The sequence below is a fragment of the Python bivittatus genome, unplaced genomic scaffold (assembly GCF_059951505.1).
Source record: "Python bivittatus isolate LINGU-HERP-01145 unplaced genomic scaffold, Pbiv_v1 ctg000080_np1212, whole genome shotgun sequence".
NCBI lineage: Eukaryota > Metazoa > Chordata > Lepidosauria > Squamata > Pythonidae > Python > Python bivittatus.
The window spans coordinates 45,937,613-45,965,216 of record NW_028277035.1 but is presented as its reverse complement, the minus strand read 5'-3'; the positions used below and the strand labels follow the sequence as shown (position 1 = coordinate 45,965,216).

At 38.8% G+C, this 27,604-nt stretch overlaps 1 protein-coding gene and 1 long non-coding RNA gene across 3 annotated transcripts; one reads left to right on the top strand and one right to left on the bottom strand.

The window, feature by feature from the left end:
* On the bottom strand, positions 1-8,292 carry LOC148216688 (uncharacterized). The gene is made up of 3 exons (XR_015794832.1): positions 8,183-8,292; positions 6,537-6,957; positions 1-6,159 (listed from the first exon to the last, which is right to left on the bottom strand). It is a non-coding gene; the product is annotated as an uncharacterized LOC148216688 (long non-coding RNA).
* MON1A (MON1 vesicular trafficking associated A) lies at positions 8,287-26,559 on the top strand. Of its 2 annotated transcripts, none has more exons than XM_088133994.1 (6): positions 8,287-8,525; positions 15,946-16,089; positions 18,044-18,511; positions 19,309-20,074; positions 22,115-22,262; positions 22,573-26,559. In XM_088133994.1, exons 2-6 carry the CDS (start codon positions 15,966-15,968, stop codon positions 22,633-22,635), a joined length of 1,569 nt encoding a protein of 522 aa, XP_087990120.1. In that variant the 5' UTR covers positions 8,287-8,525; positions 15,946-15,965; the 3' UTR covers positions 22,636-26,559. The 2 variants fall into 2 exon arrangements, with proteins under 2 accessions (XP_087990120.1, XP_087990119.1); XM_088133993.1 differs by having other exon boundaries at positions 8,293-8,525; positions 22,538-26,557.
* Positions 26,560-27,604: the final 1,045 nt, after the last annotated feature.

Below are 27,604 nucleotides of genomic sequence, written 5' to 3'. Positions count from 1 at the left end.
AGTAAAGTTTATTGAAGCGTTTGCAAAGGCTGGTGGGCTTCGTTGCAAATAAGAAGCCACACTTCTTACAGATTTCAGCACATTTTATATAACCCTAGGCCGATGCTCAAACTTCCCCACTTCCCCCATTGGCTGAGGTGCTCTGAGGCCACAATCTTTTCCGCCCGCCTACGATTTCTTCCTGGTCCCTCCCACTTCATACATCGCATGTTCATGGTAAATGGGTGATTAGCTATGCAGGGTGTGGTTTTTATTAGGCTAATAAGGGTTGGGGGGGGCAAGAGTTCATGCACTCCTAAAAGATCTCTGCTAAGTATCACTTTGGACAGGTCAAGCCACCCCAAACTGGCTCTGTCTTACCTTGTCTCATCCCAGAGAGATCTCCCCTTCCCCATTTCCTATCTTGTGGCCCCTTGGTAACCATGGCGATGTCTCTTTATCTCTCCCCAGCATTGGGCAGCTAGGTACTTAGTATTGCAGCTGCACTCTTAGCATGCTCAAGTTACTATTTCTTTGTCAATAATAACAGATATTTATCCATCTCTCACAATCCACCCTTTTTCTTTTTATTCTTTTATTATTGACACTTATTAATTTCTGTCAAGCTCTTGTAACATTATTGCAGCTTCCTGTCACCTTTGGCTCCTAACATCTCTGAGTGTGTGATGAGGTTCCAACCCTCCTTCCAATTGGGAAAGCATATTTTCACATTCCCTTTCTCTGGAGTTTTCTGCCGAATCCTCTAAGAGGAACACACTCTCACTGTAAGGTGGTGGTTCCAGAGGCATTTGTTTGGAGATAGCTGTTTCAACCAGCCTCTGGGCTAGGCCCCTAACACAGGGAATTATACAACATCCTAATGCAGTTAAAATTCCTATCACTGCTATCAGGGAAGCTAGTATTGATACCACCATATCTTTCCACTTCCCAAACCAAGATTCTAGCCATCCTGTCAGGGAAGTATCTATCCCTGAATTCTCAGCTAGTTTCTCTGCCAAAGTGGTTAGCCCCTGCAAGGCTTTAGTTATTGCCCCATCAGGAGCGGTGTTATTGGGTATAAACGTACAGCACTTACCTCCCAACATTACACAAACTCCCCCTTTTTCTGCCAATATCATGTCCAGAACCATCCTATTCTCCCAGGCTATTCGGCTAGTGGCATCTAACTGTTCTGCTATTCCTCTTATGGCATCCCTGGTGTAATTTATAAACCTTTGCTGGTTGTAATAAATGTAGTTTATCCAGTCCACATTCTTATTTATGGTTACCCACCAAAACAAGAATGATTCAAATCCTGCAGCTATTTGGTTCCTAGCTTTGAATTCATCAAGAACTCCCCTTGGTACTCCAATAGGATCAGTATAAATTCTATCATCAAAAGATGTTGCTATAACATCTCTTTTTACTCTGTTCCTTTCTAGCTACTGTTTCCTTTTCAAATGCCAGGGTAAATGGAATAGTCAATTGTACAATTGCACAGGTGCCTGTCCAGAAGGGAGGATGTGTGGATCTTAAATTTCTTCCTCCACAATACCACCATAGATCAGCCCTGGGAATTTTCAGGTTAGAGTAATTCTCATGCCCACCAATTATTTTACTTACATTCAGAACATCAGTGCATGTTGTTAAGTCTCCTATAGCTGTGGTGAATCCTACACCTTGCCATACGCTGTAGAGAATGAGGGTGGCACTTTGTCTTTGTCTTTTAATGGTGGAAACAAATGAGAGAGAGAGAGAGAGAGAGAGACAGTTTGTATCTCCCCAAGCAGTCCTTTCCTGGTACAGGGTTATTATACACTTCATTCCTCTTAAATTCTTTTTCCATCCAAGGGGACCACTTGGACCACCGGTTTCCCAGATGCACAGGCATAACAATTGTTTTTGTTTAAGCTTTTTACAGTATACTTAACCCATTCTACCCAGACATTTGCATCTCCATACCCTGTTCCTGCCAGGAGGTACTTCTTATAGTAATTATAATTGGATTAGTTTTTATCACCACAGTTTGGAGCAGGAATTCTCTTCTTTATATCTCTAAGTCCCTTTATTTGGGCGGAAGTGCTACCTGTCCACCCACCAATTTCAGTAGTCCACCAGACCTGGTCCCAATTGGGCACATGTACTTCTCTAAAACTGCATAACTCTTTTGTCTGTCATTATTCCCATAATCTAAAAGTATTGTGAACTTCACAGGATGTTCTTGGAATAGTTCCTCATCATCCCATGAACATTTAATTTGATTCACCTTGATCAGGCTCAGAAGGATTGTCAGATAACTCCATGTTTTCCAATTCTCCTTCTCCTATACCTTAATGATATTTAAATCCATGTCATCACACCTTCTCTTACCACACAACAGTCTACACAATGAGCACAACAGCAATCAGTTATACACTTAAAATCACAAAACACACACATTCACACACATTGGTCATTTCCACATGATGTGTTTCCTCTTTCACTTCTTCCCCACAAAAGAACTGACATTCCACACAGCAAACCACAACCAACCCAATAATGACTAGTAGAACAAACCCCCCATCCCCAGGACACCATACTCCAGCGTGACTTTATTTTCTCTGGAACTTCAGGTCCATCGGGTCCTCTTAAGGTTTGGATTGTCCACTCAGGTTTTGGCTCTTCCACTGGGCCCTTGACTCTGGTATAGTGGGTCCACCCTTTTTCTCTTGTCCTTACAGATGTCTCAGTGGTTAGGAGCACTTGGAACGGGCCTTCCCACTCTGGTTGCAGCTTAGACTCTTTCCAGGACTTGATCAGGACCCAGTCTCCTGGTTGGATATTGTGGAATGCAAATTCTAAGGGGGGTATTTGTGCTAGAAATCCTTTATTTCTGAGAAAAGATAAAGAAGAGGACAACCCCAGTATATATTCCAACACAGCCATACTTCCTAAGCATTAGATCATTCATTGCTTGTGCCCCCCCAACTTTGGCTTCCTTGATGTAGAATAGCCATTAATTCCCTTATTATTTGTTTGTTTACCATTTCTCTTCTGTCTAGGAGAACCCATTTCCCCACTGACAATGGCATATAAACAATCATGTTCAAGATCTTGGTTCTGTTTCTCCTTTCCACAGGAAGGTGGCTGGATTGAGGCAGGAATCAGTAGTTAAAACTAAATCATCTTTTTCATCAGAATTGCCTCATATTTTAGAATCCTTGAATCTGTAAGCCACCTGCCTGCCCTTTGAGTTAGAATTGTTCTGACTTGGTGGGGCTGCTTACCACCAATCTCCTCCAAAAGTTAACTTTCTGCTTTCCTGCACCAAAATAGCAGTGGCTGCAACTTGCCTGTGCACAAACTGGCCATCCTCTGATTACTGGGTCTAATAGTTTAGACAAATAGGCCCCTGGTTGTCACTTACCTCCCCAATTTTGAGTTAAGACTCCTAAAGCTGTTCCTCTGCTCACCATTGCAAACAGATGGAAGGGCTTGTTTAGGGACAGTAAAGCCAACACAAGGGCAGTAATCAAACTTTGTTTTAAATTATGCACCAATTCTTCCTCATGAGGTCCCACCTTTAAATTTTTCAAGGGTTCTTGGTGGGACCTTAAGTTAAAAAAAAAACTTCCTGACTCCCCTATTCACCATCCCCAAATGTCATCAACAAAATTATTCTCTCTTCCGTCTGTAATTTAGGGCAATGCTGCATAAAATGCCCCGGCTCCCCACAATGGAAACATTTTGCTGGGGGTCTAACAGGCCCTGTTCGATTTCCGCATCTCATGTCTCCTCCATTACTTCTCATTCCCATCTCTCTGTCTCTATTCTCTCAACCTCTGTGAAACTAGGCTGAAGCTGCCATAACCCAAAGATGAAGCAGGCACATAAGCAGAGAGGACAAAAGCCAGGAAACTTATCTATGAGATCCCTTCAGGGAGGTAGATAAGAAGGAAGCAAGTCGTTAAGGAACAAACAAAGGACCTGAACCAAAAAAAGGAAGTTGGGCCTGAGCACATGGAAACCCTCACCCCAATCCCATCAACTTGTAAATCAACCCAGCAAGGACTTTTGGGGATGAAAGGGGTCCCAAAGCCCACCCACTCTGAGTCATCTGAGTCACCTTTGGATCCAGACTTAGCAGCTTCCATCCCTCTAGCTAGTGCCTGGCAGCCTAGTTGGGAAGGACTTGGGTAAGTGTGGATGAGCGTGTGTGTGTGTGTGTGTGTGTGTGTGTGTGTGAGAAAGAGCAAATGTACCTTGCAACCAGTAAAGTTTTGCTGTTACTTTAAATTCACTGGGTCTCATGTATTACAAAGAACCTCTTGTGCCTCAGTGTTCGGTTGGAAGTGATTTGTGTGAATCCCTAATTATTTCCCGGCTGTTGACCAGGGCTGTGTGTCTGTCTGCTCCAGCTGCACCTATCTGGAAAACCCAGGTAGAAAGCAACAGGCTGTGAGTGTGTGAGTGAGTGACCATAAGCCAAACCTGGGAGCAGCGTGTGTAACACCTCCCTTTTAACAAATCCTTTCTGAGCTTCTTTCAACAATTCTTCAAGTGGTTTCTCATTCCAAGCATCTATTTTCTGAATCTTTTTCTGAATATCAGGCCATGCTTTGGTAACAAAATAGACTTTTAACAAACTTTGATTTACTGGGTCCTCTGGATTCATACTTCCTCTGGAAGTATATAAATATTTCCTCATTTGATCTCTCAGATGCTGTAAAAACGCTGAGGGTGCCTCTCCTTTTTCCTGTTGTATCTCAAATACTTTATTAAAATTTTGAGACTTAGGCACAGCATTCCTTATGCCTTGAATCATCATATTTCTTAGATCTTTCATATTATTTCTCCCATTTGGATTGCTGTTATCCCAGTTAGGGTCCATACTTGGGAACTTCTGATCTCCTGCTACTATTCCCTCCCCTGGGGGATTTCTCCTATCCCATTCCACAATAGCTGCATGTCTCATTAATCCCCTCTCTTCTCCTCTGAACAGAATACTCATAACAGACATCAATTAGGACCAAGTATATAAATTTGGTCCCAAAAACTGATCAAATGGTTCTGCCAATCCTACTGGATCCTCTATGAGATTCTTCATTTCCTTTTTAAAATTCCTTACTTCTGCAGCCACTTAAAGGGGCATTTACATATCCAATTTGCCCCTGTCCCATAGGTACTTCTCTTAAGGGACACGTTTTCTTTTTCTCAATGTCCTTAGTTCCAGACCCCAAGGGGAAAATAATTAAATCCGTCTGGCATTGTCTTAACTCTGGTTGCAATCTTGGATACAAAGGGGCCGTTGCTGTTTCAGGTCTATCCACACTCTGCCCCTGTTCCATAGGTACTTCTCTTAAGGGCCTTATAAGGGGAAGAGGTCCAGCCTCGTAATAATTTTCCTAAAGGGCCCTCTGGATCAATCTTAAATTCAGGGTTTTTCTGGATCCTCTTAACACATTTTCCTTACTCCAGCCTCCTTCCACAGTGCTTTACCACAAACTACAGTTTGCTAGGCACACAGGTTGGTTACTGTGAACTGCTTTACCACAAACTACTAGGCACTCCCCCACAGTGCTTTACCATAGTTTGCTAGGCACTTCCCGGACCTGAAATCACACCCTCTGTAGACCTTCTTTGTGTTGCCCTCCTGTCTGAGCACCTCCAACAGACGTTGGATTCACCATCAGTGAGTTTAAGGGGCCCACTTTTACGGTTGCCGTTCACTGTTAGTCTCCCAGCACACGCTGGCTACTTTTAAAGACCAACCATTCCAATTTTACAGAGACACCACACCACTTCGCTTTCGCACTCTCTTTGCACTTTACCAGGATTTTCACAATCCCTAGGTGCATCTCACCATTCAGGTCCCTTCCCACAGGACTACCCAACCCCCCAACTGCCCAGGAGGTACTTTCTTTTGCTGTTCGCAATTTCTCACCTGGGTTTGTGCACAAAGTTGCCCGGTTGATTTCTCCGAGGCTCTCTTTTCCGGGGGGTCACTTTACTTCTTCACCAACCTCTATTTAGCATCCTGGGATTCTTCACAGGTACCGGACGAGGGAGCGTTGCCTTTCAGAGAACCACTGAAATCAGCACGGTGCGCCTTCCTCTTCTGGGTCGCCTCCCAGGCTACCCGGAGACCGTTAGAATCCCAGACGAGCCCCCAATTGTGAGAAATGCACTCATGACTCTCTCCTTGGGTTAGTCAGAAGTAAAGTTTATTGAAGCGTTTGCAAAGGTTGGTGGGCTTCGTTGCAAATAAGAAGCCACACTTCTTACAGATTTCAGCACATTTTATACAACCCTGGGCCGATGCTCAAACTTCCCCACTTCCCCCATTGGCTGAGGTGCTCTGAGGTCACAATCTTTTCCGCCCGCCTACGATTTCTTCCTGGTCCCTCCCACTTCATACATCGCATGTTCATGGTAAATAGGTGATTAACTATGCAGGGTGTGGTTTTTATTAGGCTAATAAGGGTTGGGGGGGGGGCAAGAGTTCATGCACTCCTAAAAGATCTCTGCTAAGTATCACTTTGGACAGGTCAAGCCACCCCAAACTGGTTCTGTCTTACCTTGTCTCATCCCAGAGAGATCTCCCCTTCCCCATTTCCGATCTTGTGGCCCCTTGGTAACCATGGCGATGTCTCCTTATCTCTCCCTAGCATTGGGCAGCTAGGTACTTAGTATTGCAGCTACACTCTTAGCATGCTCAAGTTACTGTTTCTTTGTCAACAATAACAGATGTTTTATCCATCTCTCACACCTTGTTCCACAAACCATGATTTAAATATTGAAGATTGAAGGGTTCTCTGGGTGTGAGCATTCCTAAGGATAGAAATCTGACTTGAGCAATGATTATTGAAGCAGGTTGTTTTATAATTAAAACAGAAATTAGGTTTATTTAAAGGCAAGATGTCATAAGGATAGGCTAAGGCTAGCACTTATCTCTTACCAGGAGGAGAGTCCAAGAACATATGCTTCATGCATACATCCCTAGAAAGAAAAGCAGAAGGATATGACTTAAGATTAGCAATCTTTTAAAACAGAGAACAGGCAGAGTAATAAAGAGGGTACACAGAGAAAGTCTTTAGCATTCTATCTAACCCCTACCACCCACTTGTCAGGAGATACTAAATACGGTAGCCAGTGCTATTGTATTCACACATTTAACATTAAAAACTCTGGTTTAGTGTGATGTGTGAATTCTGACAAAGGAGCCACAATTCTATCAAATTTGGGCAAACTATATTTTAGCTTAATTGTAACAGACCTACTTTGGGCAGCATTTTAGATATAGGGTAAATATGAATGTGTATATTATCTATCTAGTTTTTAGCAGATCTTTTTTATTTTATGCATCTTTATTCTCTGTGCAACCTAGATTTATGTCAGTTACTTGACAACATTTGTTAACCACAATTCATTCTCTCTAGTATGCCTCGAGGAAACAGCATCACTTCTAAACTGAAATTCATTAACTGTTTATTTTCTTGTCTGAGTAAGCCATATCAAAAATGCCATAAGCAATTACTGTACAATCCCCCAAATATGCAGATCATGTTTAGTGTATCATGGAAAGGACAACTTGGATGTAGCCTGAGAAAATCCAGACAAGGCTTGCCTAATCCTAGGGTTTGTTTTTTTTTAATATTATGAAGAAATAATGAAATATTCTTTACAAAGCCAAGTAGTTGGAAATAGAATGAAACAACAATAGAGTTTTAGGGAAAATAGCCATTTTAAATGCAGCTACTAAAAATTGTAATAAACTATGTTGCCATGTTTTACATTCTCTTTTAAGCTGGCACAGAAGATCCCAATTATATTTCTTTAATTGGGGCAAGGTTTTGTAATAATTCCTCTTTCATATCTAAAGAGTATCTTCTTTGGAAGCAAATCCCAGAAGAATTTCTTTCCAAGAAAATGTGAATGTGATGCAAAGTACTCAAAACATTAAAATAAAAAGTTGTTTTAGACTTTTTAAAACTTCCTTTCTGTCTATAACATGAGAATGAAAGTTCTCACCTACCTTATAGTGTTGTTGTTGTTTTTTAAGATTAGAAATTATGCATGTATGGCACTTTGAATCCCATATATTTTCATCATTATTAAAGAGATCAAGAATTTCTGGATAGAGGGATGGCTTAAATCTATTCTACGTTTCAGATGTTGGCAGGTGCGGATCACCTAACTCCCTTCCATTTGCGGTGAATCTCACCTTTTGTCTGTCAAAACGGCAAACTGCAGAATTGTGGACTACAATCCCCAAGATGCACTGGGATTTGTGGCATTGAGAAAGTGACCTTTGAAAGGAGAAGTAGGTAGTGCACAGTACTTTCCTGGCGGTAGCTGGAGAAGATAGCATCAGCTGGAGAGATTGAAAGACATGTTCTAGACTCCAATGGCAGAATTTCCTAAGGAGATCGCTGCTGACTGAACTCCTCCTCCTCTTCCCCCGGAGATTTACGTCCTTCCCCTTCTGCTCAGATTTCATCCACAATAGGAGAAGCAGACTCTCACTGACGCTTTCTCTGTTTCAACAGCTTGTTCCTGTCAAAACTGTAAGTACCCTTTATGTTCCTGGGCTGGAAGTGTAAACAGGAAGAAATATGCAGAGTTTAGGCCCGTTGATATTTGTCTTCAGTTTTACATATTCTCAGCACTGTCTTAAGCAACCAAAACTTGCTACTGCGGCGGATGACAATGAAATGCAGCTTAACTGAATTTCATACGCATCCATCTCTTGTGAGATCAGCACCACTTACCAGAGTCTGAAAATTAAACAGAGGTTTGAGTTGTTATTAATGTGCTCCAATAGATTTTTCTCCAAGAGCTATGATAACACATGGTGGAAGGAAAGTGAAGAGTATTGGCATCATGTACACATGCCAGAATTATGTATTAGTTTGAGCTCACAGTATCATTCAGAATGAGGGAGAGATTGTACCAAAACACAAATAATTAATGTAGAGAAATCTGCAATTGAATTGTCTACCTTCAGAACAGTCTAAATTACTAAGCAGCAAACTGGTTTTCAGGATCCTTTTCATTCCCAGGCAAATGACAATGTTATTTTAAAATATTTATAGAATATTTTTAATTGGCATTTCCTCCCCTCCCAAGTTTAACTGTGTTGGCAGCTTGGTATAAAGTGCAAACTGAGGGTGGAAGAAGAGTTCTCTCTAGATACATTCACATGCAAGATTCACACATTACACTCAGACATACACTCAGACATAATTTCTGTAAAGCATGATTTGTTAAAGAAGCCACAATATTGGGTTCACATGTCATGCTAAGCAACCAAATAAGCCACATTTTGGCTAAGTGCAATAGGTAAATCCAGCCACAATCTATTGTAGGAGTATGATCCAAAGACAGTCACCAAAGTTCATGTTCTTAGGGATAAATGGGTGCCTATGCTTACTTAGCAGAAAGTAATGTAATTCTTTCAGGGTATGGCTTGATTTGCCACTGCTGGTAGCAGAGTCTAATTGGGGACACCAACTCAACTGGGGATAGAAATTTTGTCATTCAGGGAAATTTCTTTATTTGTTTAAAGCTACCATATCTGGCACTACACAGTAGCAAAGAGTTATAATTTTCTGTATCGCCTTGCTACCATTTAGTGCTTGCCCAGATTTTTGCTGCTCAGATATAGTTGCCCTAATTCTTTCTCACTTGTGAACTCAAATGGCACTTCAGAAGTAAGGCTTCCATTTCTTGCACAGAAGTTCAACACCACTTTAAACAGAGCTCAGATCTGGTCTTATAAATACTTTTCGTTTCTGTTCTTCATAGAACAGTTTTTTCCAGTCTGTGGAACCAACTTCTTACAAAGAACCTGTGTAGGAGATAATTACTTGGTACACCAGCTCTATAAAATATGATGGCATTAAGAACATAAATGCATTTAAAGAAAAGACTTTGAAATTCTTTGTTTCTATTTGGAAACCACTTTTGGACTTTTTACTTGAAACCAAAATTGAAACCGAAATAAATGCAGTCGTAATTTTGGGGTTTGACAATTGATATTTTTTATAGCTATAGAAATACTTTGTATTAGTTTAAATATTAGAGTAAGAAGTGACTGTATTATATACCTGTACCTGTACCAAAGAAAGTCAGAAGTTATCCTTTTTTTTCTTTTTCTTTGCTTTTTTCTTTTTGCACTTTAAATTTCATTCCTGTTCTGATCTTTTCTCCTTTTCAACTCTTTTTTTTTTCTGTTTTCTTATATTTTATTCCTAGTTGAAACTTTGGAAGTTTCCAAAGTTCTTTGGAAAAAAAAAACATAAATGCATTAACTCTGAACCCCCAGCAGAAAATACACACTAGAAGGCAAGAGGAAAAAAATTCTGAATCATGAGGTAGGAATGGAGTCTAGGGTAACTCCTGCAGCAATAAAGATTTAGTAATTTCTAGATAAGACACTAGTTGGCCTTGAGAAAATGAGATAGAGCTTTACTAATCACAATTTATTGAATTACAAAGTGCCAGAGATAAAAAAGAAACTATAGTGCTACCCAAAAGGAAGACAACGCTGAATTTAAGATGGCTCCTCTGAAATGAAAGAGAATAAATTATAAGCACAGACAAAAATTCTGTGCAATGCCCAACTTTCCGACCCATTTAGGATTGCCAACCAGAGCTGAAACCAATCCCAGAGATCTTTCACACAATAAATACGTGCAACTGATATCCTTGTATATGTGTTTACAGATTTCTCTTTGTGTGTGTGTGTGAGAGAGAGAGACAGAGAGAGAGCGAGAGAGAGAGGAAGAGAGGCTACACTCCAAAAAGAGCAGAGTGAGGACAAAAAAACCTGTATTTAAATTAGTTGTATTAATAACTACTAGTTAAAATGATTTGCCAGTAAAGTAGGTATCTCATTTACCAAATAAATTGATTTCCTCATCTGCATATATTACAATGACTGTATTTTCTTGGGAAAAATAAAGGACAAACCTGAAAAAGGGGCAAATCTGAAAGAGGTTCATAAGGATAAATTTTTTTTAATTGTTTATGTTTTTAACTTTGCTTTACAAAGGAAAATCAAATATTATATGTACATTTATTTTAAAAAGACAATCCAATTTCCCTATTTTTCACATGAATGTGAAAGACTGTGCATTAAGTGGTACCATTTGTATGGTAAAAGTTAAATGACCAAAATAAGGGACAAAAGTGAGTTTTTGAAAAATAAATAAATCTAAAGTACAGCTTTCTGGAATAAAGGTCCTTTATAATAAAGGATGTATGGTCACTAGCACATATCAACGACCATCTCTCAGTCATAGAAAATACACAAGAACACATATATTTCCCTTCCTCAGACATAGCAACAAAGAAGAAAACAAACAGTATGAAGATGGTTTGAAGGAAAGAGGTAATTTCATTGGGAAGGGAAGAGAAAATTGGGGGAACAAAACTAGATAAAAAAAGATTAGGTCAGGAGAAGGAGTAACCGGACAGGGAAGGAAAGAGAAGGGAGAAAAGTTCCATTGAGGCATTACATAAAGGGTTAAATTTTCCAGGCAAACAACTGTCCTAAGCAAATGCTAATCTTCAAAAGCATCCAGGCTTGTCAACAGTAACGTCTATAGCTATAGCTATCTGTACCTCATTTGGAAGAAAAAAAAAATCCTTGTCTATTTTCCTATCAGTTAAGTACAGTATTAGGAAAAAGGTGCTTGAAATTGAGAACCAGCACTGCTAAATAAGGCATATGCTACATACCAGAGATGTGATCTGGTGGCCTGCAAATATTTTTTTACTATAATTCTCTTCACAATCCCTTCCATTGGCCATACTGGCTAAAGCTAATAGGGATGAAAGTCTAAAATAGGTTGAGAGAGCCAGGATGCCTAATGTTGCTATATAGAGACTTATTTCAAAAATATTTCAGAAGTGTCTTGAACCCTGCACAAACACAGCACTTCTCTGCTGCTTATTAAAACTGACCCATTTTTTTTTCACGCTACTATGCTAGTCCCCAAAAAGATGTGACTGCTTTAATGAATTTTCTTGGAGTATTGGTAAACAGTTCTATGAAGGTCTCAACGCAGTGTGCATCTGCTATTAAAAAGGCCAACAGTATGTTAGGAATAATAAGAAATGGTATTGAAAATAGAGGTGCCAATATCATATTGTCCTAATATAAATCAATGGTGTGACCATATCTGGAACATTGTGTGGAGTTCTGGTTGGTGCACCTCAAAAAGGATATAGTGGAGCTAGAGAAGATTCAGAGGAGAGCAACTAAGATGATCAAAGGGCTGGAGCAGATTCCCTATGTTTTATAAATGGCAGAGAGGTCCTGTGTTTCCTCTAAATCCAAAGCATTTCTTCCAAACTATTGTTGAAGTGTGTGTAGCCCTATTGTTTATATCAATGTCTTGCAATATATCAGATCATTTGAATCATCTCGACCAACCTTGGTGACTGTCTGACCAGAACTAGTCACTAAGGTTGTTGTTGTTGTTGTTGTTATTATTATTATTATTATTATTACAGTCAATTAGACCAGTACAATATTAAAAGAAAGGGAAAGACATGACATATGTCCAATCCAAATAAGGGATTGTATATCCAAAAGTATGCTAGTCAAGGTACTTGTCGGTTATAATTAAAAATCATTTACAATAGTTTATGCATCATGGCTTCAATCGTCCTAAAATTACACATTATAAACCATTAAAATTAAGAGTTAATATTGGTTTTTGAGTACATAAATATAGAAACACAGAATGCTTATATCAATTGTTCACAATAATACGTCAGCTCTTAAGAGCTGCTGAACAAAATCTTGCCACCTGCACTGTAACATTACTCCACTCATCTTTGAGGAGAATTTGAAGATATTCAGCATCCGGTCGGCCAGGATATCTGCTAATTGTTGGAGAAATCAATTTTGTTCGTAATTCTCTATAAAATGGACACCGTAAGAGGACATACCCAGTGGTTTCCACTTCCCCAGAACCACATGGACACAGCCTTTTAACCAATGGGACTCCCTTATATTTACCGTCCAGCACAGCTGAAGGGAGTACATGACATCGGGCAAGTGAAAAGGCCCTCCGGTAGTTCACTACCTCTAGCTGCCTGAGATATCTGGCAGCAGCTACAGTATATCTAGTGGATTCTGGGGCCATAAACGATGGAACTTTTTCTAGATCAGCTTGCCTCTCCATGTCTTCCACCCTTTGTCTCAGGTTCAGTTTTGCCTTGTCAAAGCCCAGCTGAAGTAACGAAGGCAGGGCAACGCCTAGCCTTGCAAGATTACACTCGACAGCCTTGGTCCATGAAGAAACAAATTTGTCTTGGAGAATTAATGGAGCAAGGCCTTGAGGGAAAAGGTTAAGTTTTAGCCATAGATTTAAAGATGACAGACAGATTCTTGATTCAACCTTTAAAAGGCCAGTCTCCAGGTGCAAGCAGGCATTTGACACACAGCGAGGCAATTGTAGAATTGCTCTTAAAAATTTGGACTGGACTCTCTCCAGGGGTAAGAAGGAGGAGGATGAAGGTCCAAGGTGTGTCCCATACAACATCTGGGCAAGCGATTTCGCCTGGAAAAGTTTAATTGCGGCGGGGGCATAATGTCCTCCTTTTAAACGTAAGAGTTTGAGGATAGCGTTAGCTGACCTCTGTCCAACCGCGGCTGCATATTCACAATGCGCAGTCCTTGAACCAGTGGCATGTATGACCACACCCAGATATTTAAAAGTAGTCACCTGTTCTATACCGTGTCCATTGAGGTACCAGGATTGTGTTCTTGGTCTTTTGGCAAAGGTCATAACCTTGGTTTTCTGGAAATTAATTTCCAGTTTATCTTTATTACAGTACTGGAACAAGACTCGCAGGGCTCTTTTTAGGCCCACTGGTGTCCTGGAGAGGATTACAGTGTCATCAGCGTAAAGCAATAGGGCAATACTACGATTCCCTATTTTAGGGGGATGATGGTTAAGATTATTTATCCATTTAGTCATATCATTGATGTAGAAATTAAAGAGCAAGGGAGCCAAAATGCACCCCTGTTTAACCCCCTTTTTAACTTGTATCGATTCTGTGAGAGCCCCTTGCACATTACACCTGACCTTAAGGGTCATGTTAGAATGTAAGACACGTAATAAATAGAGAAGTCTGCGATCAATAGAGGCGGCTTCTAGCTTCTCCCATAGCTTGAATCTGGTGACAGAATCAAAGGCTGCCTTTAGGTCTATAAAGGCAGCATATAGTGAAGCCACTCTGCGGGACATATATTTTTCAATCAAATGCTGGAGAACCAAGCATTGATCAATTGTGCCTCTCCCCTCTCTAAAGCCTGCTTGTTCTTCAGCAATCAGATTGTTGGAGTTCAACCAGTCTCTAAGTTTGTCTTGCAGGTGTTTAGCATAAAGTTTGCTAATTATGTTTAGCAAACTTATTGGTCTATAATTTGCAGGGTCATCTCTATTTCCCTTCTTAAAAATTGGGACCACAATCGCTAAGCCCCAGTCCGCTGGGATATTTCCTGTGGAGTCAATATAGGTAAATAGTGATGCCAGGACTGGGGTCCACCACTCCCTATTATTCTTCAGTAGTTCTGCCGGGATGAAATCAGCACCAGGGGCCTTCCCTGTCTTAAGTTGATCAATAAGAGATTTAATTTCGGACATTGAGACTGGCTGCCATTTAGGTACATCCTTCAAGTTGTACATTTTTTCCTCACTGGGGGCGTCTTCATACAGACTCCGAAAGTGAGACTCCCAAACAGCAGGTGATATATGAAAATCTGTTGGAGTATATGTTCTAGTAGTTTGGGAAGCTATTACATGCCAAAATAAGGAAGAGTTCTTACTCTTTACTGCCTCTGTAAGCCTTTCCCAGGTGGACCTAATGTCTTGCCTCTTTTTGTCTGCCACTAGTCACTTGTATTGTTTTTTGAGAGTAAGAAGATGTTTAAGTGCCATTAAATTCCTGACTCCACTCTCAGTTTTGTACATTTTATATGCTGAGGTAAGGGCTTTCTTTGCTTCCACACAATCCTTATCAAACCATGGCTTTGATACAAGGACAGGCCTCTTAACTGAGAGGTCAGGATCTTGTGCCAAGAACGGCTGTAACCTTTGCACTAAGTTGTTATATAATGCTAGTGGGTTTCAAGAAGGGTTGGCTATTATGAGGCCCGATCGCAATGTTTGAATATTTCCCTCTGCTAAAGCTCTCCTTACCTTCTGATCAAGGGATTGGGACCAAACGACTCGATATCTTGTTAAGCCAGCAGAAGAAATTGCAGGCCTGAGATAAGCCCCAGGAGAAGTCACTAAGGTCTCTGAAAATTGGTTTGATTCAAAGATCTGCTTAGCTATAAGTTTATAGGATGTTGCTGAGCAAGCCACTCTATGCTAGATATACTTTCCAATGGCCAGAGGGAGGAAGAAGAAAGAAAGGACATTTCATCTGAAATCCATTGGGCTGATCAGTTCGTTCCTGGATATTTTGCCAACCTTCTCACACGTGGAGCAGAAGAAATTAAAGAAGGTTTTGGTTATATTCATACAACCTGTCGAAGTACAAACTTAGCTAGTCACATTTTAACATGGAGCATTAAGCAAATTCAGCTCTTACGTTTAATTTATAGCCCTTATATTTAGTTCAGTGTTCATGTGAACTCAAGCAACTGGATTGACAGATCAGTTAACATGGGAAAATGACCTGTGCAAACAGACTGTTTAATAGATCTGTTTACATTCTTCATACTAAAAAGATTAATTATACTAAAGTGTTTCTGCTCTGGCAATGCCCTAATATAGTTAGTATAATAGAATGAAACTCAAATGTACTTGATTATTAATTCAAGTTGGAGAGTTCTAAGCTGGATTTAGGGACTATTGGGAGCTGCCTAGAGTCATTATATGAGATAGGCAGCCATGTAAGTCCTGTAAATAAATAAATCAGGACAATAAAGGTTAATAGGTTTGGTTTGTTTGCTTGCAGATCTCCACTAGTTTCTAATAATGGCTGCTGATGTTTATAAGAAGAAGGGTGATGTGCCGAATGGGTCCTTGGTCCCAAAAGATGGACAGCAGTCTGAGAGGTCAGAGAGTCCAACCCCAGGATTGACCCAGGGAACAGAACCAGGTAAGTTACGGTAGACAGTATATTGTGCATTTTGTGTGGAATAATATTATTATGATGCATACACACACACACACACACACACTCTCTCTCTCATGCTTTTCTTTTTTGGGGTGGGGGAGGTAAATAGAGCTATGCCAAACTCAGAAATGGAGTAAGAAGTAGAAAGCCAAAGAAATTAAGGAATGAGACAAGGAAAAGGTAATATAAGTAAACCTAGTTAACACTAACACCATTCATTATACTTCAGTTTACCTTTCTATTCTTGCAAACCATTATTGTTTCTAATATGCCCATTCACTGCTTCATACATTGCCTTTTATTCTTTAAAATTCTCACCTCTCTCTTTTTGAGAACCTCATCAACTCCATTTAAGCACACCTTTCTTAATCTTTCCCCTCCTGTTGATCCGTTCACTCTTTCTTCATGTATTTCATATATTCAGACAGAGTCTGCATGCCCATTATGATCAGTTCTATTTTAGAAGATAGTAAGACCTTCCTCTTTTTCTGATATTTTTAATGAATATCTGCTGTGTGAGTGGGAAGAACTTCTGTACAGTGATAGTTTACTAAGAAGAACAGGACATCAGCCAGAAAGCGTTATTCTTGCTTATAAAACCCAGGCAAGTGATATATTTTCCACAAGGAATCCTCTGTGGGAATCATTCCTAAAGTAAAACCTACATAGAGAACAGCATAACCAGTACAATCAGGAGGAGCAATAAATGCAGCATGCAGTTGCACGAAAATGACAACAAAACGCTAACATTCGAAAATGCCAATACGATTCCTCAAATGCCTAGGAAAGTAAGATTCCTACCTGGTGTCAAAACTGTCATAATGTAGGCATCAGGTTAATTTCTCTGGAGAGAGCATTCTATGCAAACCAGAAAAAAAAGACTCTTTCTCTGATAGCCACCTGCTCTGCCTTACTGGAAAGTTATAGGAGGAGAAGCTGCTTCAGATAGCCTGACCTCAAGCTGTTTAGATTTTATAGGTTAATGTGTGAACATTTTGTATTGGGCCCAGAAATAGATGGGCAGCCACTGCAGATGGCAAAGTTATAAACCTATGATTAGATCAAATCTAAAAATCCACTAAATTCATTCATCCAAAACCCTAGTCTCAGGGTGACATTAAATAATGTGGTCACTTGCCTGGGTTTTATTGGCAAGAATAATATAAATTTTTCCAAGCATATACATCAGAAATATCAGCAATTATGCAAGATAAGATAAAATAAACTACAAAGCAGAGCTAATTTCTGCATGGCACTGGGGGAAAAAATCATCCAGAATAATACATGGGCAGATAATCTAGACTGCTGAGAATAATTATGACAGAATTCCAATCCCATATATTTCCATAGCATAAAAACCACTGTTTCTGATTAATGGGTCATATTCCTGTGAATCTAGGACTCTGTATTCTGAAATTCTCAACTTGATTTCAAATTATTGTTGGGAGCTTAATGCTCTGTTCTTCTTTGACTGCTTTAAAATACTCAATAAATCCAGGCTTCTTTGACTAAAACACTGAATGTACCTAAAGAATATACATGCCCTACTTAAGGAAGAAAGACAGATAATGAATTTCAAGTCCCTGAATCAAAATCAAAGAGTTTCAAGCTCAGATATTACAGTTATCCCATTAAAATGAAATGTTTTACCTTCCTTTCAAAGGAAGAGCATCCATTATGGTTTAAGGATGGTATGGCACATTCATTAAAATAAATGTAATCTACTACTGACCCCTTGTTCCTTAGTTAACATAAAGCACAGAAACAGAAATTTTAGCACAAGGTAAGGAAAGCCTTGATTTATTTATCATCTTGTGCGTGCCTATGCATTGAGGAGCTTTGCAAATCATTCTCTTCTGATGCCTTTGTCACAGCTTAAACTAGTGCCTAGCTCTGTTCTGAAAAACTGACCAATTATTCTGGTATTTTTTATCAGGGGCAGGCCAAGAGGGAGCCATATTTGTTCACACCAAGTCATATGAGGACCTAACCAGTACAGACAATCCAGAATCAGCCCCCAAGAGCCCAGATGAGAGGGAAGAGCCTCAACGAGATGAGATCAAGATGGAAGAGATCAGCAAGGATTTCAGTGAGCTAAGCACACAACTTACTGGTATAGCATTGGATCTGGAAGAAGAGATAAGGCAGAACAATGAGGGCAAGTTGGAACTTTCACCACAAGCTTCACGTCGGGATTCAGTCCTATCAGGAAAAGAAGAAGAAGACATAACTATGGAAGCCTGGCGCATGCACCAGAAGCATATCTTTGTTCTAAGTGAGGCAGGCAAGCCAGTATACTCACGCTATGGGTGTGAAGAGGCTTTGTCAAGTACCATGGGAGTAATGATGGCTCTAGTCTCCTTTGTAGAAGCAGAGAAGAATGCCATCAGATCTATTCATGCAGGTACTAATTCACACACTTCTTCCTGACCCAGTAGGCTACTGTTATTTGCCTGGTCTTGCTTTTGGAAAATAGAATATGAGAAGATATGAGAAAAAGACAGAAGAAATGAGAGTGCAATGTCTTTTGCAGATATCAATATGGCATTGACTCTAGCTGTCTTGGTGCTACTTGCTAACCTGACAGTACTGGGAAATGTTAGACGTGGCCTTTAGTAATTATTGGCTGAAAGTGCTGAGTTTACACAAAACAATCAGAAATGCTTTTGTAATTTGGCTAAATTTGACAATATGCTATTTCATCTTCAGTTTAGAAGCTCACATCAGGTAGGGACTAGATTAACAAAATAGGATGTTTCTGTAAAAAGCAGGTCCAAAGTCAATTTGTATTATAACTGATCGAAATTCATGTCTGAACAGAAGAACATGACTAGACTGCTAAAATAGATGCTGGTGGCCAACCTACAGGTGGAAGAGAATTAGTCAAAACTTCATAGGTAACAACTTTTCAAAACCTAAGAATCTTTTTCATTAATTCTTATTTAGGTCTACTTTTCACAGAACTAGTAAACCTGTAGACTGTACCGCTTCAAACTGCAGGTAGAGGTTCATAAAATATCCCTTGCATGCAAAGACTAATCATATATCAGAAAATGGCTAGAGTAGGACATACAGTTCCCAAGAGTAGCCCTCACTGAAGTTATAACTGCTTTTGAAAAGGGCCTTAGGCTTACCACTGTAACTCAAAATATTGATGTACTTTCTCTCATTCTCTCCCTCTCCATTTTGCTTCTTTGCCAGATGGATACAAAGTGGTCTTTGTGCGCAAGAGTCCCCTGGTGCTTGTTGCGGTGGCTCAGACTCGTCAGTCAGAGCAAGAAATTGCTCAAGAACTCCTTTATATCTATTACCAGATTGTCAGTCTCTTGACATTGACTCAGCTTAACCACATCTTCCAACAGAAGCAGAACTATGATCTAAGGAGACTGCTAGCAGGCTCTGAGCGTATAACTGACAACTTGGTAGACCTGATGGCTAGAGACCCCAGTTTTCTCATGGGGGCAGCACGTTGCCTGCCTATGGCTGCTGGAGTCAGGGATGTGGTGAGTGCTTGCCTCCAACAAGCCAAAGCTAAAAGCCTGGTATTTGCCATCTTATTGTCAAAGAACCAATTAGTATCTCTCGTGAGGAAAAAGGACCAATTCCTACATCCAATAGATCTCCATTTACTCTTTAATCTCATTAGCTCATCCTCCTCATTTAGAGAAGGAGAAGCTTGGACTCCAATATGTCTTCCCAAGTTCAATTCCAATGGTTTCTTCCATGCTCACATTTCTTATTTAGAACCAAACATTGACTTGTGCCTTCTCCTGATTTCTACTGACCGTGAGGACTTCTTTACTGTATCTCACTGCAAGCAAAGGTTCCAAGAACGCCTAAAGAAGCGTGGTGTTCATCATGCTCTCTTGGAAGCACTGCGTACTCCTTTCTATAGTGTCTCCCAAGTGGGAATCCCAGACCTTCGACATTTCATCTACAAATCTAAGAGTTCAGGACTTTTTACCAGGTGAGAGTCCCTTCTGGGCAACACCCTCTTCCAGCTTCTCTCTAGTGCTCTGCTGAAGTCGATAGATGGGATTGATTTAACCTGTGTTATGAAACTGATTTCATCTGTGTTGATGAGATCAACTTAATCTGTGTTGGATAGTATATTCCAATGAGGAAGGCATCCATATTTAGCCTTGAGACATCAAGCTCCTGCTGAATTCATAAAATAGATTAAATTACAAATTGCAATGTATAGTAGGCCTCTAGGAATCAAAAATCAACTCAGTCTTTTGAGTTATAGGTATCTGAACAATTATGCTAATAATTTGTTGATGTTTTATGCTGGCCAGATTTCAAAACCCTGTGGGTGGTCCATCAGATCATGGATACTTATACCATCATATAGCTACTTCAGGGAGCAGCAATGAAAAGTTAACATGGGTAGCCAACTGGTGCTACAAATGACAAAGACAGTGGGGATTATTGCATAATCCTATGGGAACAGCAGTGCCCATGAACCTAGTTTTGCCATAGAGTTTGTTGCCTAGTTGAATAGTCTAATCCCACTTCCAGGAGACTATACATATACTCAAGAGTCCAATCCAAATTGCACCTAAGAATTTATTGTGAAGAGGTAGGTAAATACGGTAGATACACTTTGAAAATATGTTTGTAGAATCCTTTTCCTGACCTGACAGTGGGGGATACTTATCAAGTCTGTCCTTCCAGTCTAGTAGTCTCTTCTGGGATAAAACAAAAAACCTGAACGTTACACAGAGCAGAATACCCTGTTGCTCCACCTAAGGACAATCTGTATACAAATGTCTACATACAGCTTGTGCAAAGAGGTCTCCAGGTTTGTTGGATCACAGACTACACGTTACCTTCAAATGGTGTGCTGAGGCCCACGCAAAAAGTAGACAAGACCAGGAGAAAGAACCAGGCAAAATCAGGGAGAATTAAAATGGATTAAATTAAATTTATATAATGTTTTTCCCTTCTATGACATCAAAACAACAATTTGGAAAAAATATACATACATACATACAGTACATATATACATATACATATACATATATACATCAAGTAATAATACAATGGAGATTTAAATATTAAGTAATTGTTATATAATAAAGGTTTCAGTCTTAACCTCAAAATCAAAACCTTTCATTATATAACAAATACCTTGATGCAAGTTGGAACATGTTCTTTTTCTATTTTTTCCTTCCCTGCTTAACTTTGAATTGAAAAAGCCAAAAAAATTTAATGCTTATAACATTGATATCCTAAATTGTAGCTAATATTGATAGAATATCTTTTTTTTCTTTATTTCCAATACTCTAAGTTATATAAATAATAGAATTTATTTATTTATTTATTTATTTATTAAATTTATATGCCGCCCATCTCCCCCAGAGGGTGACTCTGGGTGGCTTACAATTAAAATTCAAAACAATAGAAACAATAAAAAAATATAAATATCCACATTAAAATAACTAGTAACAATTCTATATAAAAGCTTATATACAATTTAAGATGAAGGGGGGAGTAGTATTGATCATCCCACCAACCAATTCCAACAGTGCAAGCCCCCTTCAGATCCCCAGGCCATCTGACATAGCCACATTTTTACACTTTTTTGGAATGTTAAGAATTTGTAATTATATCGTATAAATATCATTGTACTGAAATGAAAAAAAAATCTTAAAAAAAAAGCAACTTGGCAACAACTTTTGGAGGGGTTCTAAGTCTCTACCTGAGGCTTTGGGAGACACATGTGACCCTAGAGATACAGGTTAAGCACTTCTGTTCTAAACAAAGTCCTGATCTCAATTCTCAACAGTATTTGGTATTAATAGACTTTCAGCTCTAATATTTAGATATTCTGTTTTAATGATAGCTCATCAGAAAATTGGGGGGAGAGGAAAAACATTATTTAGCAAAATCACTGGCTGTAAATTCTGCCAAAGTGAGTGATTTACTCTCTTAGGCAAAGAAATAGTTATTTAACTGACCTTTATGACAAAAAGCATAACTCAATGAAAGTGTGTTTTTCCAGCCCAGAGATTGAAGCTCCCTACATCACTGAGGAGGAAAAAGAAAGACTTCTGGAATTGTATCAGTACTTACATAGCCGAGCTCACAATTCCTCCCATCCTCTAAATAACATCTATTATACTGGATCAAATGAAAATCTCCTGGCTTGGGTAAGAATTTATTTCATTGCTGCAGCTTCTAGAAAAATTGTAGTAAAAGCAGGACCTAGAGCAGAATAACTTTATCTGGGAAACGTATTAGTGTATTAGACCAACTGAAACTTTGCACACTTCTTCACTTACACCAAAGGGCCCAATGAAACATGGCAACAATTATTTATATCAGTAAAAACAGGAGGGTGGTTTGTTTTGTATATCAAGAGTAACATGAGAGGAGTTGCTTTGCTCCAGTTCCATCTAGTAATGGAGATTTAAACTTTTTCCAGGTGACTAGTGCTTTTGAACTCTACGTATGTTTCAGCCCCCTGGGTACCAAAGCAGCAGCTGTCAGCGCTGTCAACAAGCTGATGAAGTGGATCCGTAAGGAAGAGGACCGGCTCTTTATATTGACACCCCAGACATACTGACTGTTGTGACCTGGGCTGCCTGCCTCATGATTACTGAACACTCCAGAACATCTTCTCGTCTCTGGTGGGACTAGACATAGTCTCTCTCCCTCCTTCTCCAGTCTCTCTCTCTCTCTCTCTCTCTCAGAGAGATTCCCTCCCCATAATGAATATGTGGAGGGAGAGGGAGAGGGAGAGGGAGAGGGAGAGGGAGTTCTCTGGGTAGCAAAGCCTTTGGCTCACATGGTGCACAGGGATATCTGAGGAGTCCAACATTTCAAGGTCTGCGCTAGTTTTTAGATATTGCATCTAGAACTGGAATATAGGCCTCCTGCCATCCTATAAGCATTGTTTGAATCTGTTTCAGCCTAAAAATATGATACCCTTTCTACCATTTTCTGCATCTTTTTGAGCCTGTGTTAAACAAATCTTTACTTTTTCTCCATAGCTGACTTTCTCTGCTTTTCATCTTGGGGAGAGGCAATGTTTTCTCACACTTTTGCTGAACATGTGGCAGAGGTATTAAGTTGCCCCATCTCTCTTAATCTTTACTAACTTCCTGGATGTCATCGCTCATTTGCCTGAGGCACTTCCACTTAAAGACTCTGGAATTCTACGTTCTTGTGACACTGACTCTATTAGCAAGCAGAGCTAATTTATTTTTGAGGGGTATTTGAAATTTCAAGTCTTTTATATATATGTTCTGTGGAGCTTATGGGTAATCTACTTCTCCATTTGCATGAATTCCTGCCTCATCACCCTTTTTGGCCCAAGATTTCAGGTCTTTCCTGGGGAAAGGTTGTTTGATGGCTTAGTAGGTCCCTCATAGGACTTTCCATATATAGGACTAGACAAACACACAGAATGTGAAGTAACTATGTAGATAGGGAGAGAGAAAACATTTTTATGTTCCTTTTACAGGAGTATAAGAAAAATGAAAATCCCAAGGTTTTATATGACTCCAAAACATTCAGCAGTATTTTTTACTCTTTACTCTAAGAAGGTTGAGCTCAGCACATTTGAAGAAGTTTACAGATTGTCTTCAAAGTGCTTCTGAAGGACTGAGGAGTTGAAGCAAAGGCAATGTAGAAGTGTTCTCAATTAAAGGCAGCCAGACCCCCCAACTAATGGCATGAACCTAGTAGTCTGGAAAATATTTTATAAATTGTATTCGTTCTTCCCTGTGAGTTTCTCCCTAGAACACACTTATCCAATGCTTGTTTTCAGCTGGACCAAATTCCTGATTTGCGGAGTCCTGATGAAACCATGTCTATGTTGTTATAGGCCATGTATTCCCTTTATTTAGCAACAAAGAAAACATAGCCTAGCAATTGTTTGGGCAACAAGAGTTTCTTAACCCCTGCAACTTTAGGATGTGTGGACTTCATCTTCCAGAATTCCCAAGCTAGGATGCTGGCTGGGGGACGCTGGGTGTTGAAACCCAGACATCTTAAAGTTGGTGAGATTGAGAAACACCAGCTAGACCTCCACATTAATGCTATAATAGGTTATTCCAATTCATGCTGATATATCTGTTCCAGGAATAAGATGGCATTGTGAAAGTGGGCACCCTAAGGTAGAGATTTATGCTTACAGCCCATTATTTAATTAATTAATTATAGGAAATTTGAATACAGTAACGAAGGTCTGGGCCCATAGAAAGCTAGTTTTTCATATGGGATCTTTTTGATACAATACTGAAATGGTGCAACTTCAGAAATAAGTTTGCCATTATCATGTCATTTGGGCTTAAGACTTAGCCTTCTCAGAATGAAATTTTCAACTTCAATATGTAATATATGTACATAAGCAGAGATGAAAAGGTATATGGGGTTTTTTGAATGTTAGAAAAGTTCCTAACAATAAGAGCAGTTTGACAGTGGAACCAGTTACTAAGAAAGATGGTGTGCTCTCCTTCACTGGATGTATTCAAGGGGAAGCTAGACAGCTGTCTATTGGGGTTACTTTATTTGGATTCGCACCTCGAAGGGTTGAACTAAAGGTCTTAAATGGTCTTTTCCAACTCTTACATCTATATGAGTTTGTGTGTTGGGGGCAGAGGGAGGGGAGAAAAAATGATCACCAATGTAATGATAGAGTCCTTCCAGATAGGGCTGTAGATCCATCAACAGGGCAAGATAACCCCACCTGTCACACCCTACATTCTTGCATGTGTTCAACTATGCCAGATCTCTGATTCTACTTGCTTTAGTTGCACATTGAGAGGCTAAATGAAATTGGGACCCAGTGTAATTGCACATGTCCACTGATGGTGTCATGGGGATCATTCTGCTCCATTCTTGGGTCTGTACTTTCATCTGGAAAAGGCTATATGGTGTAATTCAGAAAAACAAACAAACAAACAATTTTTGACAGGTAAAAATATGAAAACCCAATTGCCACAAGATGGCAGCAGAATATCAGATTTGTGAAGGAGGTTTCTTATGGATTAGTACATATTAAAATAAAAATCATAGTAGATCCAAAGTAAATATTATTGTCAAATGAATTTTCAGTATTTATAACATGGATTCAGTGTTACATCTACTGCTACACATTTGAATTTAATAAAGAGTTATATGGGACCTTTCAGATTAACAAATTTACTATAGCATAAGATTTCATGACCCAGTACAACAAATGATAAAAACTGTACTGCGTGCTATAATAAATTAAAGTGTGCAAGACTGTTTGTTGCTTTACTTTAACAAACTAACACAGCTACCCTGTAGGAAAGTATCATATTGTCGGGCAGAGTGATAATCACAAACACTCCTGTTTGTGCAGAGCGCAGCAAAAACTCCAGGAAAATATTAGCCACAATGCAATGTCCATTTCTTGTTTCCCAAAGAAATCCAGTCAGAAAATATATACTAACTGGTGTTTATTGATAAAAATGCAAAATTCCATAAAATGCAAATATCATACAAAATATAAAGAAAAACACATCTTCTCATGTAATGTAGCATCCAAGACTTATTAGCAACACAAGCTTAACAAAATCTCTAGCTACAAACTCTTAGAGAAGAGGTACACTACTTGGTACTTTGTTACAACTACATAGCCCATAAAACCTACATAGTGACTAACACTAAAACAACTAACTACTACTCAGAGAGGCTGAACATTTTCCTCTCCTTGTATTATAGCATTATACCACCCCCACTGGGTAACTAGCATACACACGCCAATAGGTGGCAGTAAATAGCGCAATACACAACACACAATAACAGGTGTTTTTCACATGATCTCTGTAGCCAAAATATTATTTGTTATTGTTGTAAAGATAACGGGATGAATCCTTTCCCATGAGAAAGAAAATCCTGACATATATTTGAGTTAAAAAATCATAGAGATGCCAAGACCCTCCATAGATTTGCTACTTTTGATTTATTCTTTAGAAATTTTAACTTTGAAATTCCAAGATACCAGAATCTCCATTATGAACACCTGAATTGCCCAGTATGAATTCTTTTGTATAGAGATTTTTCCTTCACATAATACTGCAAATAGTACTTCAATTAAGCAAAGTACATCATCTGAATTTCCTTACTGATACAACCATTTCACTTACATTTCACAACCACACTGTTTTACTAACACTTGCTACATTATTTATTCATTTAACTTGCATCAAACATCCCAGTGCTTGCTTTATTCTAGCAAAGTCAAGCAACCTTATTTTAGAGGACATAAGAACAGTTTTTTTTTTTTTAATAAATTTTTTATTTTTTACAACAAACACAAACAAACAACAACATAAAAAGCATTAAAAAAACCATCTTCCATTTTAAACCGTGTGTCAGCCAGTTACCAATCATTTGTGCCATCCTTTCATAATCTTCACTCATCATTTATATAAAATCTCATGTCATCTAACACATATTTATATATTTATCAATTATCAATTATTATTCATTTGTTACTAGTCTATAACACCAGCTTTCATAATAGGATTTATATCATTTTTATCCATTGATTATATATATATATATATATATATATATATATATATAGTAATTTATATCAGTTTGTCAAGTTTCTATTATATAATTTGCTGATCTATTACATTACTATATCTTTTCATCCAACCATTGATAAAACAAATCCCATATCATATAGAATTGTTTATCTTCTTGCTCTCTAATTTCAAATGTTAATTTACTCATCTCTGCACATTCCATAATTTTCTTAATGACTTCCTCCTGCATAGGTACTTTTTCATTTTTCCAATTTTTAGCAAATACAATTCTAGCCGCTGTCAGAACATTTACAATCAAATATTTCAGTTCTTTACTATATGTTTCAGGTATAATTCCTAATAGGAATATCTCTGGTTTAAAGTCTATATGTTGTTTTATCATTTTTTCCAACCATGTGTGGATTTTAATCCAATATCTTTTAGCTTCTGGGCATGTCCACCACATATGGTAATATGTACCGGGCTTCTGATGACACTTCCAACATTTATCAGACTTGTTCTTGTACATTCTCGCAATCCTTGCTGGAGGTAAATGCCACCTATAAAACATCTTATACAGATTTTCTTTATATGCAGTTGACATTGTCATTTTATAGTTTTGAGACCATAATTTTTGCCACTTCTCTAAATCAATTCCGTATCCAAAATTTTTCCCCCATGCGATCATTGTATCTTTAGCCTGTTCTTCCTCCATCTTAAATTCTAGTAAATGTCCATAAAGTTTTTTAATCACCTTTTCATCAGTACCCATCAAAATTTTGTCTAAAACAGTCAGCTCATCATAAATACCTTCTGCTTTAAAATCTTTATCGAATCTAGATTGTATTTGCAAATATGAGAACCAGTTCATTTTTATACCTTGTTCTTCCAACGCTTGCATAGTTTTAAGTTCACCCTTTTCATTCAATATCTCAGTATATCTAACTGTTTGTTCCTTTTTATATGTTATTGAATAAGAAAAGGCT

Bases quoted from the DNA above. Each gene is read 5' to 3' on its own strand.
- MON1A (XM_088133993.1), top strand. From the start codon at position 15,966: ATGGCTGCTGATGTTTATAAGAAGAAGGGTGATGTGCCGAATGGGTCC. The intron at 16,090-18,043 runs GTAAGTTACGGT...ATTTTTTATCAG, and splicing joins GACCCAGGGAACAGAACCAG to GGGCAGGCCAAGAGGGAGCC. The intron at 18,512-19,308 runs GTACTAATTCAC...CTTCTTTGCCAG, and splicing joins CATCAGATCTATTCATGCAG to ATGGATACAAAGTGGTCTTT.